The sequence below is a fragment of the Equus caballus genome, chromosome 14 (genome assembly GCF_041296265.1).
Source record: "Equus caballus isolate H_3958 breed thoroughbred chromosome 14, TB-T2T, whole genome shotgun sequence".
NCBI lineage: Eukaryota > Metazoa > Chordata > Mammalia > Perissodactyla > Equidae > Equus > Equus caballus.
This window is the reverse complement of record NC_091697.1, coordinates 57126916-57144795: the sequence shown is the minus strand read 5'-3', so window position 1 is coordinate 57144795 and position 17880 is coordinate 57126916. Positions and strand designations below refer to the sequence as shown.

Below are 17880 nucleotides of genomic sequence, written 5' to 3'. Positions count from 1 at the left end.
CCGGACCAGTGGCGCGCCCCTTGCCCCGCAGTCGGCCTCGTCTAGGCAGACGCCGCCGCCTCAGCCCATGCTGTAGTCACTGCGGCCCGGCTCCGCGCAGTCCCAGTCCGGTAACAGGACGCAGATCCTATTAAGCCCGTGGTCCCGGCTAGCGGCCGGCAGCCCGCTACCATGGCAACGGGGCCGCGGGCCTTGCGCTTGGGGCCTAGAGCGCAAGACCGGAACATGGACGCGGCCGGGCGACCCGGAAGGGAAAATGAGAAGCTGCGACAATGAGTTCCCGGCGGGCGCTAGGGGGAAACTGGCATGGGGGGGGGGGGTGGAGGAGTACGGGGCGCTGTCGATCAACTTAAGGCCTCCTCACAAGGTTGGCCTTGAGCCGAGACAGGGGAGGATCCGCGTTTTGACGGCAACGTGAGTGACTGCTTATTCTCTAGGGTAGGGGAACCGAGCAGCGGCTTGTCCCAGCTGCGTCGCGGACGCTTCCAGGCCAGAGAACACCTGCCGCTTGGGGAGGGGGGAGGGGGAAATCCCAAAAGGACGGCTGGTGTCATTAAGCAGAGTTGTAAAAAAGAGATTTCCGAGGAAGTCTTGTGTAATTATAGTTTTCTAAGCTACCTAGTTATGTTAATATTCCATAGACCATAGAGTTCGACCTCAGCTTTCGACATTCATCCTTAAAACGGGGAGAAGATGGTTCTTAAATCAAGAACATTCCTTGAATACGTGCTATGTCCTTTTAAATTTTTTCAAATTTATGGTAATCCTTCTTTTTAAAAACTCCCTTATTACCTGTCAAAACTCTAAAACTCCCTCTTTGGGAAAGCAAATAATTCAAAGGGTTCTACCACACGGATTGACATACAAGGGCATAGAAGGCCAAAAAAAGAAAAAAGGCCGTTACCTAATTGCATAAGAACTAGACATGGGGTTCTGCTGGCTGACAGCCTCTAATGAATAACAAGGATATCAATGGAGCAGTGCCCAAGAGTGCTCTTTCTTAGGGGTTTCATTTCTCTTTCCTATAAAATAAGTTAAATGTAAAAGGCCAAATCTCACTCTCATTCCCCTAAATAAGAGAAAGCATCATTATTATCCAATAAATTCTAGTCCAGTTGGTCACACCCCACCATTCACATTAAGATCACACCTGGAGAACTTTTAAAAAGGCCCCACCTTCAAAGATCCTAATTTAAATGAGGTAGGGTAAAGGAATTGGTATTTTAAAAGCTTCCCAAGTGTTTCTATGCTGCTAAGGTTTATACTGAGAAAGAACTGGGAGAGGAAGGAGAGGTGGTCATGGTTTTTATCACCACTAAAATATTCCAAATTGCCATTTCTTTTGAAAAGTTATTCAACCATCTTACAAAATACTTTCTGTGAATAAGAATGTCGTGGTAAATCTTATAGTGGGCCCAGACTTGCTATAAGCATACTAATTATTTTTTGTGGGCTAAATGTTTGCAAGAGACAAAGCATGAATCAGCCTCTGCCATCAGTGAGCTCACAATCCAGAGCTACAGCATCACTAGAGTATAAAATTATAGCTTTAAAACTATTCTTTCTACAAATAGGTTACGGCAGGGCTGCTAACCTGGACAGTCAATGATTTCTGCTTATACACTGCTCTAAGACTTTAATGAAACACCTTCACTGATTTTGTTGAAAGTGTTACTTCATTTTGGAAAACCATAAACTGTGGGTTTCCAAAACAAGTATAAATTGCTAGTCAAATGACATAACAGGGATTTAAAGAAAAAAAGTTTCTCTTTAGGATTTCACTGCATGTAACCCCTACTGGTGTGTCTTCATCCTTAGCTATGGGGAGGATTAGGATTTCTACGGCGGGAAGGCAAAAAAATAACATTCAGCTTTTGCCTTAGAGAATCACATTTGTGAATGCAGAGCAAGACTTATCAAGAGTTAGGCCTAACTTGATCACCAAGGCAGCTACTAAAAGCAAGAGACAGAACTCAGGGTTTGAAGAAATGGAGGTGTGAGGAAAGTTAGCCCTTTCTGGTTCCATGGGACTATGGGCAACTTGGGGCAATGCTAAGGTCCTTATTTCATCCTCCTATTCGACCTTGGGCTGAAGAATTACCCAAAGGGATATGAAAGAGCTCAGAGTCCTACTGACCAACCAAGACCTGAAGCCAGGAATTGGAGGCAACAGAGGGAAGGAAATGTCAGAATCCCCAGGGGTCAATACCTCTGAGACCCCTGGTGGGGAGCATTTCATGCCCATTTGCACCTTACTTACTAGTGTAGAAATCCTGAAATGAGTTATGCAGGCTAGATAAATAAACTCTACCCGTCTGCCTGATCTCCCCCACAGATTTGAATCGCATTTTTAGGTTTCTTTGACAACCACCCACCCATCCACATGCTCTCTTGAGATCTCATCCCGACATTTCTTGATAAATACAGCGATACATCATCCTAGCCAAATTCATGACCTGTTCCACAAACCGTCAAATGAGAGCAGACCCATAAAGGAAAAACAAAATTCCGTGAATCAGTAGGGATTGTGAACAAACCTTGGACAATTTGTACACTGTTCTTCTATCTTTGCCCAGAATTTCCAACCCTGGAAACCCCAGGGTAATGCACATACAGGTTATTTGGTGGCTCTAAGGAAGAATTTCAGATTTTACTTTGTGTGGGCCTCAGCATTCAATACTGCACTTAGAAAAAGTTGAGGTCCCTTCCTGCTACCTTTCCCACGTACCAGGGTTGATAAGCCATTGAACCAATCAGAGGATTTTAAATCCAAATTATTTGGGGCTCCTTTTAAAGACAAGGAAAACAAGCTTTTGCTTCCGCCACACCTCTTCAATTGCCGTCCATGTTCATGGGACAAACTGGAGGGAAAACTAATAAAGATTTATCCCCACCCTCAGCCCAGTAAAATTAACTACCCATTTCATAGACCTGGCTGAGACTCAGACCCAAGCGACGCTCTCACGTGATCCGTTCTAATGGCGTCATAGGGACACGTGGTTCTAGATACTTCGTCCCCTCCCCCTCAGGGGTGGATTGTTGACAACGTCGCCGTCGGTCACGTGATCTTACGTCATCCCACCTCCTTTCGCTGAAATCTCTGGCCCCGGATGTGTCCCTCTCTCTCCACCCGGTCGAGTCTAAACTACTGAAAGGGGGAGAGACAGAGTGGTATTTCGGTTTCGCTGTCTCTTAATCCACAATCTCCAGTCTGATCACGGAGAACACTAATTTGTTGATTAGTTCAGGAAGACAAAATGAATAGGGTCCTGCTGAAAGGCTCCCATAACGAGCTCTCATACGGCCCACCCCCTCTTCCCCCACCCCTCACTCTGTGGTACCGGCGGAGGGCGGAGGGATCTGGAGGCGGCGGAGGGAGACGTCATTGCAGGGTTGTTTGTGCAACCTCGGCGGCGGCGGTGACCCACAGTGATTCGGCCGCCGCGCCGGGGGGTGGGGGGGCTGCGCGGGACTCTTTTCTTTCAGATTGACCGCGGGGCAGCTGCGGAGCATGTCGACCCCGGCCCGGAGGAGGCTCATGCGGGATTTCAAGCGGTAAGGGCCCTCTTCTTCGCCTGGATGACGGCTCCTCCCCAAAGCTGCGGGACAGCAGGGCGGGGATCCGGGACACCGTCCCCTGACCCTAAGAGCGCCGGCTGTGGGCCCAGCGGGACGGACGGAAGCCCAGTCCTGGCCCCTGGCCGCACTCCCTCATCCTTACTTGGTCACTCTTTCGACGTAAAAAATTTCGAGACCCCATTTCCCCCGCCCCCCCGAAAGTAAAAAGGTGGTTTTGGGCTGTCCTAGGATTCCCTGCTGCTCATTTGGACCAGCTGCTCGACGTCTCGCCCTAGAGCGCAAACCTCATCCCCCGCCTGTGCGCCTGCGGTGCCCCCTCCCGGTCCCGTAGGAGCGAGTTCTTGCAGAAGCGTTTTGCCCGCTTGCCGCACCAGTCAGCTTTGTTCGATGGCTTTGCGGTCTCTTCTGAGGGGCAGGATTGGGACGACCCCCCCGCCCCCCGCCGCAGTGAGGGTGGGGTCTGCAGTGCTAGGTCCGGAGGTGGTTAACCCATCCTCCGAAACCCGACTCTCCCCCGCCCGCCGGAAAGGACCTTGAGAACTGGCTTAGAGACCTGGGCCTCAGGCTGGCAACCCGGCTGCCAGTACCTTCTGGAATTTAGCTCGGTGGCCTGCTGTATAAAGCCCTAACTATAGCCTCCACGGTCTGGAAAAATGCCTTCCTTGAGACCGGCGCTAACTGATACTCCCTGGGCCTGCTTTTGTAAAACAGGGTTTTGTTAGGAGGTGGTGGGGTTAGTGAGGAGGAAGTGAGTTTTTTTAGGTTGTTTACCCTTGACTGAATACTTGGAAGTATGGAAGAAAGTGAGAAAACTTAGCAGTGCTATCCTTTGCACATTTTAAGTGTGTTTCTGGGGAGATCTGCCCTGATTGAGACAAAATGTCTGGTGTAAAAACTTACTATCAGCCGCTCAGGAAGTAACCTCTCAACTTCGCCATTATAAAGCCGAAGGTGAGGCGTTTGGAAGCCACTCTTTTGGGCTTTGGCCGATTTATCGTTAAATATATTTGTAACTTCTCTTAGCCGTTTGCCTTTGGTGGGCATCAGGCAGCATGATTCCTTTAAGGCTCTGTTCGTCGTGGCCTAATCTGGTTGAGGTTGACTACAAGAACAATTTTTATGTGGACTGATTTCATGATAGTCACTACGTGTATATCCCTATGTAGAATGTAGTGTTTATTTTTCCCTGAGATGACAGTCTTTTAAAGGAGATGGGTTTTTGGTGCAAACCTCGTGTTCTAAAGCTTAAAATCAGTAGACTTCAGATCAGCTTCCATGAGTGAAATTCAACTACTAAAACATCCAGTTTGTGTCTGTTTTTACCCTGGTTTCTTACTTGGTTTCTCTGTTTAATTCTGAGTTGGACACATGGCACCTCTGGTAGTTTTCCAAGGGTCTTCGGGTTACAAGAATTTGACTGTGGCAAATGTCTGAAGGTAGCTTTGTATTGTCTTCTGATCGCAAAGGTAAATTTAGTGTTAGTGTAGAGCCTTTACAATAGGGGCTAATGGAAAACCTAACTGAAGCTTTGATTACTTGAAAAGCCATTGCTAATTGAGGCTGGTGGGGTAAAGTCACTCTCCTGCCTAAAACTAGTTTCCTTAATTAAATTGAATATAAGTGTTTTCAGTCGTTTAGTATTTAAACTGAGAGTTTTTTTGTTCTGGGGTGTTGTTTCTGGTGGCCATGTTGTACAAGTAGCTGTGGTCAGGACTCTCACAATCTTTGCTGATTACAGCAGTACAGTTGATTGTTCTGTAAAAATATTTTTGCACCTTGAGGGGTTTTTTTTTGTTGAGGGCAGTCTATATACATCAGTTCTTGAAGACATATTTGAAGAGGGATGATTCTCAAGCCTGTTGCAATTTTAGATAATTTGGAGAGGTATTTAATAAGTATATACCTGGTCGATTTTTTTTCTAAATAAGGCATTTGGTTTGTTCCAGCTCAGCACAAGAACAAGAAAGTGGATTTAGTTTCTCTCTCAAAGTAGATAGTATAGAGTCCGTAGGTGTTCTTTTTGGCTGCCTTTGTGGCCTTAATGTTCAACTTTTAAAATTACTACTCTGGATTTCTAGATTGCAAGAGGACCCACCTGTCGGTGTCAGTGGCGCACCGTCTGAAAACAACATCATGCAGTGGAATGCAGTTATATTTGGGTGAGTTGAAAGATAAAACAAGTGATAGGTGTGGTGATTCTTCAAGAAAAGTGGATGTATAACAATTAGGAAAAGAGGCTGAGGTGGAATTAGGGATCTTACAGAAACTTCAAGGATAAGTTAGAAAAAAACATTCTGGTAAGTGTTTTGGCAGTTACAAAAAAATTTTTTTTTAATTTATTTGCGTTTTGATGTAATTGTGTATGATTTTATAATCACTTTGGGTTTTACTTGATAAAAATACCATTTGAAACTAAAGGAGAAACGATAGATTATTTTGTACAAAATGTACCAAGCAGATGTTTTTGCTTGCATTCTGTTGGAGCTGTAAAAAGGCTAGGAACCAGAAATACTGAAAACTTGCACTGTGGCAAGAATTTAAATAAAAATGTTTCACAGCCCAGCATGAAATAACTGAATGAAGCCTTTTGAGAAGCAGCTGTGTTTTACATGTTAAATATATTGCATGTATACTTGTTAATTCAAAATTTCCTTATGTCTTTTCTTTGGTTTCCCTGGACTTGATCTTTTTTTCTTTCACTCTTTTAAAACTAGTTTTTGCACTAAAACTTTAAAGGAATATTTTCCTTAATAGAATTTTGAGTTGCCACTGAATCGGTTAATAAACATCTATATTAAAGACTCAGAAAAACGAGCATTGTTTTCACCCTTCTAAAAGTAAAGCAATCATGTTAGATTCAAACTGTTAGAGTGCTTCTTTGAGATCTTGAATGTGCCTTGCAAGTAATTAAACTTCAAGCTGCTGCTTAGGAAAGATGAAATTGGAATATGGAGGCAAGGAAAAGATTCGCGCAAAAGAAACTGGCTTTCTTGGTGACATTAGTTATGTCCAGCCAATTTGAGCAAGAGATACTGCTCTGTTGAAAAGCAGGACACTTCAGTTTGATGTCATGATTATCTTAAACTAAAGGATATTGATTTCCATCTTATTGATATAAATTGAAAATAGGAGTTTTTAAGAGTAAACATATTTACAAAATGACTGGTTGGTAATTATGAACTGAATTGAATTCTTTTTGTGCTAAAATTATGACAGGTTTTTTTGTGAAACCACCCTAAAAGGAAAACTTAGAAAATGAAAGTTCCTTTTATTGCCTACATCTATAAAATCCAGGGCTAAGATGATATTAAACTAACAATATCTTAAAAACTCCACACATCATTAGAATGAGCCCCTCTTTCTCTGTTTGAGTTTATCCTTTCCACTCTTGAAAATCAGGGAAAAGCAGAATGAAAAACTTCTTTTAATCAGAAATCTTCTTGTTTTCAGACCAGAAGGGACACCCTTTGAAGATGGTAAGTGATTTTCATTTTGTTTTTACAGTATTAAGAGACTGCTTTTAAGTAGGAAATTGTAACACCAATGTATCTACTTAAAGCTGTTTTCTATTGTGAATAAGTCAAATTAAAACTAAATAATGCCACTGAGAATTTGTAGTTTACAGAGGACTTTCTTCCCACATCAGCTTAATCACTTCCCTTGCCAGTGCCCTCTGTTACTTTGATATTTGGCTGTAGAACTGTAAGCCTAGAGGCTAGAGTCTGTGTTGAGAATAGTTTAAATTTAGAAGGCCTTGTAGCATGCTAAAGATGTCCCTGAGGTAAACACTAGCATGGTAATCATGCGTTTTTAACTTTATCTATATTGATAGAGTATTGAGCTGAAATTGTTCTTAAACATACTAAGCTGCCAGTAGCTTCATATACAGCTAGCATTTAACAGCCATAAATAGTCAGCATTCTGCATAATCTTTTGCATCTTAAATTAAGTATTTTCACCAAAAGCCAGGAAAATGGGAAACTAGTTCTAATATGTATTTATAATTGAGCTTCTCAGGTTGATTTTAACCAGGTACCGAGATTTTCCCTAACCACGGCATGGATTTTTTAAAAATTATTAAATAAGTTTGTTTTAATTATCAAAATGGCTCCAGAATTAACCCATCAAGGATATTTGTACAGAGATATTGATTGCAGCACTATTTTTAAAGAGGTAACGTGAATGTCCAGTAAGGGAAATAAATGGTTGAGCAAATTATGATATATCTAGACTCTGGAATATTATGTACCTGTTAAAGAATAAGGTAGTTGTGGACATGTCTGAGGATACAAAAAAGTTGCAGAATAATGTATGTTGTAGTATTTCACTTTTACTAAATACATACATGCAAGTATGTATATTTGTGTGTTAAAGGGTTATGTACCACATATCTAGGTGGGGGTGAGGAATTGAAGGGAGGAGTACTTAAGGGCTTCAGCTTTTTCACCATATACGAGAGGGTTTTTAAGGGGGTCTTAAACCCTTTAAGATCCCTGAGACCCTTTCAAGGGTTCCAGGTGATCAAAACTGTCTTCATACTAATAGTAAGACATTATTTGCCTTTTTGACTGTATTAACATTTACGCTGATGGTACAAAAGCACTAGTGGCTAAAGCTGGATCTAAACAGTTTAGCATCTTGGCACAAGCCTAGACAGTGGCACCAAACTGTACTAATATTCACCGTATTATTTGCATTTTAAAAGAGGCCAGTTTCCTTTAAAAATGTCTTGATGAAAAGGTAGAAATTATTAATATTATTAAATTCTGACCTTTGAGTATATGTCTTTTTAATATTGTATGTGATGAACTGGGAAATATGAATAAAGCACTTCTCTTGCATACTAAAGTATGATGATTGTCTGGAGGGAAAAGCACTTCTGCAGTTGTTTGAGTTGCAACTTGAATTATTGCTTTTTTTCATGGGACATTTTTACTTGAAAGAATGACTGACAGACAAACTGTGGTTATTTAGATTTGAGTATTTGGCAGCCATATTCTCAAAAGTGACCTAAGTGAGCTATTAGGTCAAGGAAAGTGACAATATTTATCACGTACTGATAAAATGATGGCTTCCCACTACTGTAAGACTTCTCTGATGAGATCAGTAGGTGGTATTTCCTATTGTGATTTCTTTTTTTGGTGGTATATAATGAACTATGGGAAATTTAGAAGATTTACGCAGCTCAGTGAACCAATATTTTCCAAATGACCAATGTATAATATTAGAAAATTATGGATAGATAAAAAATTTATGCAGTGTGCAACAGATTTTAATGTAACTGATGCAAAAAGTTTATTTATATAGTTTCAGATTCTACATTGAAGCTAACTTTTAAAAACCTGTCATTTGGTGTAATATCAAAAAAGAATATCTATGATTATCTGAAAAGGCTATGAAAATAATCCATCCTTTTTCATTTACATATTTGCATGAGGCCTGGTTTTCTTGATGTACCTCAGTCAGAACAGCATATTGTAACAGATTGATTGCAGAAGCAGCTAAGAGAATCCAACTGTCTCTTCTATTAAGCCAGTCATTAAAGAGATTTGTAAAAATGTAAAACAGTGCTATACTTGTCACTAACTTTAGGGAGGAGTATAGTTATTTTTCATTAAACGTTACTTAGGTTAATAGGTAATGAGTATATAGTTATTCATGAATAAATATTTTAAGGTTTTCTGAGTTAAAATTTCTAATACAACAGATAGCGATAGTTCTAGTCAATGGTGTGCTAGAGGCAGCTTGTACTGATTCATGAGAACAGATTGTTAAAAATTTGGGGAATTTTTGCAAGCTGGTCATTAAAGACCCAATATTTTAAAATGAAATTCTTTTTCAGTTTTGGTGGAAATACCATAAAATGGTACGCTATTGCATGCATCTCTTCCCAGCTTCACATTCAGAATTGGAAACTTGGCTGTCGTTGGAAGTAAGAGTGTAAAAGGGTCCTGAGACCCCATAATAGGAAAAAAAAAGCCTTAAAAATAGCTGGTTCATATTTGCATTTGCAAAAATTTTTACTTTGCATATTTTTGTAATTAAAGAACATTAAAAGGTAGACTTTAAAAATACATAATTAGGTATAAGGCTATCTTCACTAATTGTACTTTTCGTAGTATCTCTGTTAATATATAAAAATGTGAAATAGATATCATCTTTGATTTTGCTTGTATCCTTGGCCTCCCTAATCTCAAATTTCCAAACAACAAAAAAAATATAAAGAGGTAGAGGTTGTGTACCAGATTGTATGATTAGTGAAGATAAAATATTTTACTAGATACATACCTCTAATCTTGGTAGACTGAAGCCAGGAGCTTAGAATTTAGACTGAGAAAGGATTTTGCTTTGTGTTTTTAACTGCTTTGATGAAATAAGGACAGAACCTTGTAGAGACATCTGCAATGATTTAAACTTCTACTGACTTGATTAGGAATGTCTCAGTTTTTTGAGTATGTCCAAGGGGTTGTAGTTAGAGGACCTCTCCAACCTTTAGGTGGGTTTCCTCAAAATAAAAGGACTCTGGAGAGTGAGTGAACACAGAAGTTGTCTAGAAACACAAACACAAAACCATTAATAGTGGTTATTTCTGCGTAATAGGTTTGGAATGGGAGTTGAGAGTTCTTAACTTCTTTGTACACTATAAACAGATTGACTTTGGTACAAATGCATAATTTTTAAAAATGCCTGTGTCTCGGTTGACCATAAAATACTGATTTAGACTGACCAAAATGTACTATGTTGGTCTATAACCAACAGTAGGCAATTTCACTAATATTCACTGATTCTTGGCATATTGAAGGGATTGGTATGGGCACAGAACAGACCTTTCACATCAGTGCCCATGCAGTAATCTGAGTCCTTTGTCATATGGTAGTCATTCTCTCTCAGAATCCTTTGGCACCCCCTTCTAAGCGGTAATAAACTATCTGTAGTTCCCCAAATGTGCATTTTAAATTTTGATAGCTAGGGCCAAATTCTCTTCCAAAAATATGACAGTCAACATTCCCACCAATAGCATATGAAAGTGTTTGTTCCCTAAGTGCTTGCCAATGCTGTGTGTCGTCAGTCTAACATAAATAGAAGTATATTCAGTATGTTTTATGTGCTAAACCAAAATTGACATTAGTTTTTGTGTGGTTACACAAAAACCAGTATGGGGTTGGGAATTTATTGATGAAGAGATTTAAAAGTTACGCTTGTCTTTACAGTTATTTTGGTTTGTTTTCTATCTAGGTACTTTTAAACTAGTAATAGAATTTTCTGAAGAATATCCAAATAAACCACCAACTGTTAGGTTTTTATCCAAAATGTTTCATCCAAATGGTAAGTAGCAATTTATTAGACTTTGCAAATGATAGGGGGAGAAAAGAGTTGTTTCCTTCCTTTTAGGTCTTGCTCTATACTTCTAACTATTAGGGCCCACTTCTACTTGTTGCTTCCACATCAGTATTAGCCACATTTTTGTAGTCTGAAATCTTATCAAGGTTCCAAATTGGAGGTAAAGTTGTTGTAGTAAGTTCTGATTTTAATGTCTATTTGTAGAAATGTGAAAGATACCAAAAAGAATTTGTCACTTAAAATTTAGCTTTTAAAAAATACAAATAAATGCTCATACGAAATTGAGATGGTGTTGTATCTAAAGTAATTTTTTTATTTACTATGAACATTTTCCCTTATTTAATATTCTTTTGCCTCATTCTCAGTGGCTGCAAAATGTTCTGTTGTTTGAGTTTAACCTAATTTAATCAGTGTCCAATTGTTAGTGATTTTCAGTTGTTTACAATTTTAAGCAGCACTTTGAAGATTCTTGAAAATAGATCTCAAATACTCATGAATATTTCTTTAGAATAAGTTTTTAGAAGTAGGATCTGGGTCAAAGGTTTGTATATTTTGAAGGCTTTTTTTAATACATTTTTCCGTTTTTTCCTCTCTCGTTCCTATTTTCACTTTTAGAAGTTTTTCATTACTATTTTCCATAAATGATTGCTGAGTGACTCTTTTGTAATTAAATTTGCTCTTCCCTGACTTCTTGCTCTTTACTTCTACTACATTTACATGCCTGGATATAAATTACTATATGAAGGACTTATTTTCCGAAATATTTAAGCTCGCTCTCCTTTGTGTAACCTTTGCTCATTTAAATGTGGTCTTCCCTGTCAGTTAACTCACTTTCAGGAGGTGCGTTTTCAGAGGTCCTATTGACTAGCACTGCAGACTACAGAAGTGGGCTACAGGCAGATAGAGCTCCCTACTCAGAGGGGAGGTGTGTTTGTGTATGTGGAATCAAGGTGACTTCCCAATAATAGATTTAACCTGTGGTGCCTTATTGTTGTGAAGTTGCTTTTTCCTTTTAGCTGCCTTTTTTTTTTTTTTTCTAAACCAAGACAGGTTCAATCTTATTTTCTGTTTCTGTTTTGAGGAAATTTCCAAGTCACTTACCATTTATTCCACTGTAGCTTTGTCTGGCTTAGACTTGGAATTGAATCAACCCAGATTGTACTAAGGGGACTCTGTAAAGGTGTAAAGGTGAGAAGGACTGTAGAATGTGCAGGAGGATATATGTGTTGTACAGGTGTAGGATTTTCAACTTTAATGAATTCATAGGGAACTTTCTGGTTTACTTTTTTTAAAACATCTTTATTGAAATACAATTCACATACCATACTATACACTCATTTAAATTGTATAATTCAGTGGCTTTTAGTATATTCACTGAGTTGTGCAGCCATCACCATAGTCAATTTTAGAACCCTTTTTTTTGTTTTGGAGATTTTTTCCTTTTTCTCCCCAAAGCCCTCCAGGTACATAGTTGTATATTTTTAGTTGTGGGTCCTTCTAGTTGTGGCATGTGGGATGCCACCTCAGCATGGCGATGAGCAGTGCCATCCGAACCGACGAAACCCTGGGCCGCCGAAGCAGAGTATAAGAACTTAACCACTTGGCCACGGGGCCAGCCCCAATTTTAGAACCTTTTATCACCGTTCCCAAAAAGTCCCATGTCTATCAGCAGCTCTGCTCATTTTCCCAGCCCACCTCCCACCCCCCAACCTAGACAACCACTGACTTATTTTCTGTCTCTATAGATTTGCCTGTTGGACATTTCATATAAATGAAATCAATAATATATGTGGTCCTTTGTAACTAACTTTTTTTTGTGTGTGTGAGGAAGATTTGCCCTGAGCTAACATCCATTGCCAATCCTCCTCCTTTTTTTTGCTTGAGGAAGATTAGCCTTGAGCCAACATCTGTGCCAGTCCTCCCCCACTCTGTACGTGGGATGCCTCCACAGCATGGCTGATGAGTGGAATAGGTCCACACCCACGATCCGAGCCCACAAACCCTGGCCCACCGAAGCGGAACGCTAGAACTCTAACCACTTGGCCAAGGGGCCAGCCCCTGTAACTAACTTCTTTCAACTAGCATAGTTTTCAGGGTTCATCCATGTTTTAATACATATCTGTACCTCATTTCCTTTTATTGCTAAATGATATTCCATTGTATGGATATACTGTATTTTGTTTATCCATTTATCAGTTGATGGATGTTTAGTTTCTACTTTACTTTTGAATTATTTCTCAATAATAGTTACTAGGTCACAGCTTTAAAATCATTTTATACTTTTATGAGTTTCATAGAGGTGATGATTTTTGCTTTGGGCTTGCTAAGTTTGATGTTCCTGTGGGATAGATGGTAAGCGGTTGACCATGCTGCTTTAAAACTGAGGCTTAAATCTGGTCTAAAGCTAACAATTGGAAGTACCTAGCACAGGGATAGTAACTGAGGCCATGGGAGTGAATAACATTGCCCAGAGGGTGTCTAAAAAGTAAGAAGGAAGAGGACCAAGGATAGAACCCTGAGGAATGACGGCGTTTAAGTGTGGTTTGCTTGTTCTCCCCCCAAAAGCCTCACTTATTCCTGATTTTATGTAGAGTGATGTGGCTTGATCCATGAAGCTTTCCACAATTGGGCAGTATCTGTAACATTTAAATGCGTTTGCCCTTTGTCAACACAGCAATTCTACCTTTGGAAATTTATTGTACAGATACATAGTCTTGCAAGTGGATAAAAATTTATGTTCGTTGTTTATGTTTTCACATAATCAGTTCAAAAGAGAAAAAAAGCCTCCCAAATGTTAAAAACTTGTAAAACATATTAATCACTTGATTTTTATTTTTGACTGTGAAAAGAATGCATACTTATTGCAAGAACAAATATAAAGTATAAGAAAAGATAAAGCAAATAAGATCCTTTATAATTCCACTACCTACAGATATCCACTACTTAAATTTTGGCATTTAGTCTTACAGATGTTTTTGTGACTGCATATACTTTCAATGAAAATATTTATATGTAATTCTTTACAAAAATAGAATTATCCTATATAAATAGTTTGAAACTTATTAAGGCAAGACATTGTGGATGTCTTGCTACATTAATCAACATAAGGTAGATGTATATCATTTCTCATGGTTACGTGAATGTACCGTTATTTAGTCAGTCCCCTCTTTATGGACCACAAGGTAGTTTCTAATTTTTCTCTCTTATAAATAGTACTATAGTGAACATCCTGTAAATAAAAGTGCATATCCATAATTATTTCTTTTAGAGTAATTTCTGGGTGTGGAATTGCTATGTCAAAACATGAGCTTTTTTGGGCAGGCCCAGTGGTCTAGTGGTTAAGTTTGGCATGCTCTGCTTCAGCGGCCCAGGTTCATGGGTTTGGATCCTGGGCGTGGACCTACACCACTTGTCAGCTATTCTGTGGCAGCGACTCACATATAAGGCAGGGGAGGATTGGCACAGATGTTAGCTCAGGGCTAATCTTCCTCAGCAAAAAAACTTTAAAAATAAGCTTTTTTTTTTAAGTTTTATGTAAAAATATTTAGAAATATGGAATTTAAATAGATTTGCCATATGGCATGTGTTGAAAAACTTTAACTCTCAGCTTCCTGATGAAAAGTTGCAAAATAAGAGACCTTAGTTTTTAAGACTGGTTTTCCTGTGGGATAGAAGGGTTTAGTGACTAATGTTCAAAACTTCTGACTGGGCCAAGCATTCTTTTTGTGGTAAAGATTTCTTGTAACTGTTAGATATGACAAAGTTAATATGTAACCAATTTTAGTGTTGTCTTTGCAGTGTATGCTGATGGTAGCATATGTTTAGATATCCTTCAGAATCGATGGAGTCCAACATATGATGTATCTTCTATTTTAACATCAATTCAGGTAAGTGTGTGTTAGGATGCATCATAATTTTTCAAGATTCTGTGGGATAGTCAGCTCCTTTAGGAGCAATCTGAAGGACCAAGTCAGCAAACTAACCTTCCTAGCACCCAGTTAACAAATGCCAGAGCTCAGACAGAGCTTTGTCTGAAAAAACCCATGATTTTCAGACAGCTAGTTTGCCTTTTTGTTACTGACCACATTGGATCAAATCCACAGTCATTTTTCTGATCATGTGTAAGTTAAGTGTTCTCACAAGGTCAAGTATTAGTCATGCCCATGAGGCATAGCCAGAGGTTGTAGAGAAGAATGAAAAATTTTCTTATGGGGAGAGAAAGATAATTGCTTAGAAAACCATAGGGACGTCAAGAAACTGCCGAGTGTGGAGAAGCATTGAGTGTGCTGCCCCATCCAGGAAATGCTGTTTTAAAAAAGAATGTGGTGGGGCCAGCCCCGTGGCTGAGTGGTGCTCTGCTTTGTTTGCACGCTCTGCTTTGGCAGCCCAGGGTTTTGCCAGTTTGGATCCTGGGCATGGACCTAGCACAGCTCATCAAGCCATGCTCAGGCAGCATCCCACATGCCACAACTAGAAGGACCCACAACTATGTACATATGAAAGTAGTGTTACTATGTGCTAAAGCACTCTGGCAGAATTTTCAGAATTGACCTTGAATGACAGTTTGGGGAGGGGTAGAATGAGGCATGTTTTAGTTTTGTGGATTTGAGAGAAGCAGAAGAAACATTTTGGTTTGTGACCTTTTTAAAGCTTTCTTCCATTACACTTCCACTTTTATTCAGGTCATCTTTTAAACATTGTTTTCAACCTTTCTATTCCATTCCCTTCCTGCCAGATGTATATGTTTTGTTGATTAAAGGAAACGAGATTTACTACCCAACTTACTGTCAGACATTTGCAAAGTAACCACAGTAATAAAGAGTTTAATTTTGGTTTAAAGAATTTAAAGCGTAAAATGTTAGTTGCTAATCTATGTATAGGTATTGTTTATTAACTAAATCAAGCTGTTTATTTCCTCGTTAATGTGTCAGTATGCTGAAGAATGTTGTTCTTTTCCAATTTCTTTGAAAAACAAAGAAGTCTTAAGGTAATTGAGAGCTGTTTTGGAAGCTTAAGTTCTCTAGCAGCAGGAAACTTCTTACTGTATTTATCAAGCCATTTCTGAAAATATTTAGATCAAAATATATGTAACATACTAATTTCTGCCATTTCTTCATTGAATAATTTCTGTTGTTCTGTATAATTTCTGTGCTCCATATCTGAGCCATGTTGATATAAAAAAATAACTCCAAATCTGTTTTTTTCCCCTCTTTCCTTCTAGTCTCTGCTGGATGAACCAAATCCAAACAGTCCAGCCAATAGCCAGGCAGCACAGCTTTATCAGGAAAACAAACGAGAATATGAGAAAAGAGTTTCAGCCATTGTTGAACAAAGCTGGAATGATTCATAATAGACAACTGGTCTGTTAATCTTTTTCATCATTGTTGTGTATAATTTACCTCTCAGTAGAAAGGCTAACAAATTTTAAGTGCCACAGGTTTTAAGGATTCTGCAGAAAAAAGTCCTTCAGTTTAGAACCTACAACAGCTTGTGTATCTTGATTAATGTACTTTTTATTGCATGGTGTGAACTAAGTTATTGCTTACATAAATTTGTAATATATCCTGTTTGTATTTTTTTCCAAGTGTATAATGTTGGTGTGAAGTTTTCATGACAGAATATACACATTTTGTAAATCTGTACTTTTTTCAAATATTGAATGCCTTATTTTTGAATTCTTTAGATTTTTAAATTGGAGAAAAGCACTTAAAGTTTTTTATATATGAATATTACATGTAAAGCTGTTAAAATACATAACTTCAGTGCAAGAGACTTTGTCACTTATTTCCATATCTGTGTAGGAGGGGTTAATAAGTCTCTAGCTCTCCATCAATTGATAGCTTCATTTTCAATATCAAAAGAACAGATTTATATTTTATCAAGAAATTCTTCAAATTTGATTCTAAACACCAGTTATAATCTCAAACTTTAATTTGAATGTACCTCTATCAGTTACAGTTGAGCAATTATAGACATAACTGGTTTGAGTCTGTCCAACTCTGTATTTAGGCTACTTGTTACTGTTTCTTCATGCACTACTTACTGTTAAACTGTACCTTTTGCGATTCACAATTTGCACCTCTATCATGAGGAATTGGCACCTCTACCTTGAGCAGAGAGCTGATGCAACTTACTTTGCTGCTTGATAGCACCTTAAAAGACTTTCGTTATAATGAAGAAAGTAAAACCATAAACATTTACCAAAAATCCATGCCCCACTATTAACAATGAATAAGAAATGATTGCATTGTTTTGAGCAAGGCAGATACTTGAAAGGGGTCTTGGTGTAATTTAAATATTTGAAAACTGCCTTTTAATGCAATTGCCTATCTGTTTATTCTGGAAAAATGTTTTAATACTAGGGCCTGCTGAGTTGCTTTCTCTTGTGGAGATTTTTTTTTATCTCCTAAGTTGTATAAAAGTTGTATTGCATCTTAGTTTACTGGATAAATTTAAAATACAGTATTGTAGAAAGCTAATACAAAGCTATCCTATGCCTTCAAATAGTATAGAAAATGGAAAATATACAAGTAAATTCTGTTGAACCACCTGTGTAGTCTTTCTAATAGTTAAAACAGTTATTTCAGTAACTCTAGGAGTTTCTTGTCATTTTCATACTAGTTTAATAAGCTTCTCCATTGGAAGACTGATTTCTTCTCTGTTGGAAGACTGTAGGATAGCCATATCTACAGTTTCTATTTATTAATAAGCAAAGTTTAACACTGGAAAGATAAGTGCTGATATTTCCCTTTAAAAGTTATTACTTGGGGGCCGGCCCAGTGGCCTGGTGGTTAAGTTTGCATGCTCCACTTGGGCGGCCCAGATTCACGGGTTCAGATCCCTAGTGCAGACCTACACTACCCGTCAGCCATGCTGTGGCAGCAGCCCACATATGAAATAGAGGAGGATTGGCACAGATGTTAGCCCAGGGTTAATCTTCCTCAAAGCAAAAAACAAAAA

The 17880-nt window shown here is 38.8% G+C and overlaps 2 protein-coding genes across 34 annotated transcripts in view; one reads left to right on the top strand and one right to left on the bottom strand.

The window, feature by feature from the left end:
• The window catches only part of CDKL3 (cyclin dependent kinase like 3), a 102043-nt gene extending 98691 nt beyond the window's left edge, over positions 1-3352 (bottom strand). For 11 of the 33 annotated variants that reach the window (XR_011424945.1, XR_011424950.1, XR_011424946.1 and 8 more), the window contains exon 1: positions 7-200. The gene's annotated coding sequence lies outside the window, so the exon portion shown is untranslated. Of the gene's footprint in view, positions 1-6; positions 365-2931 lie in introns of those variants that run through there. The other 22 variants (XR_011424947.1, XM_070232755.1, XM_070232759.1 and 19 more) reach the window with 19 other exon arrangements.
• UBE2B (ubiquitin conjugating enzyme E2 B) lies at positions 203-17465 on the top strand. The gene is made up of 7 exons (XM_001504396.5): positions 203-414; positions 3487-3555; positions 5658-5738; positions 7030-7055; positions 10816-10905; positions 14719-14807; positions 16142-17465. The coding sequence occupies exons 1-7, from the start codon at positions 257-259 to the stop codon at positions 16268-16270; spliced, it is 642 nt and encodes a 213-aa protein (XP_001504446.2). The 5' UTR covers positions 203-256; the 3' UTR covers positions 16271-17465.
• The last annotated feature ends 415 nt before the right edge of the window (positions 17466-17880 follow it).

Bases quoted from the DNA above. Each gene is read 5' to 3' on its own strand.
- UBE2B (XM_001504396.5), top strand. From the start codon at position 257: ATGAGAAGCTGCGACAATGAGTTCCCGGCGGGCGCTAGGGGGAAACTG. The intron at 5,739-7,029 runs GTGAGTTGAAAG...TCTTGTTTTCAG, and splicing joins TGGAATGCAGTTATATTTGG to ACCAGAAGGGACACCCTTTG. The intron at 7,056-10,815 runs GTAAGTGATTTT...TTTTCTATCTAG, and splicing joins AGGGACACCCTTTGAAGATG to GTACTTTTAAACTAGTAATA.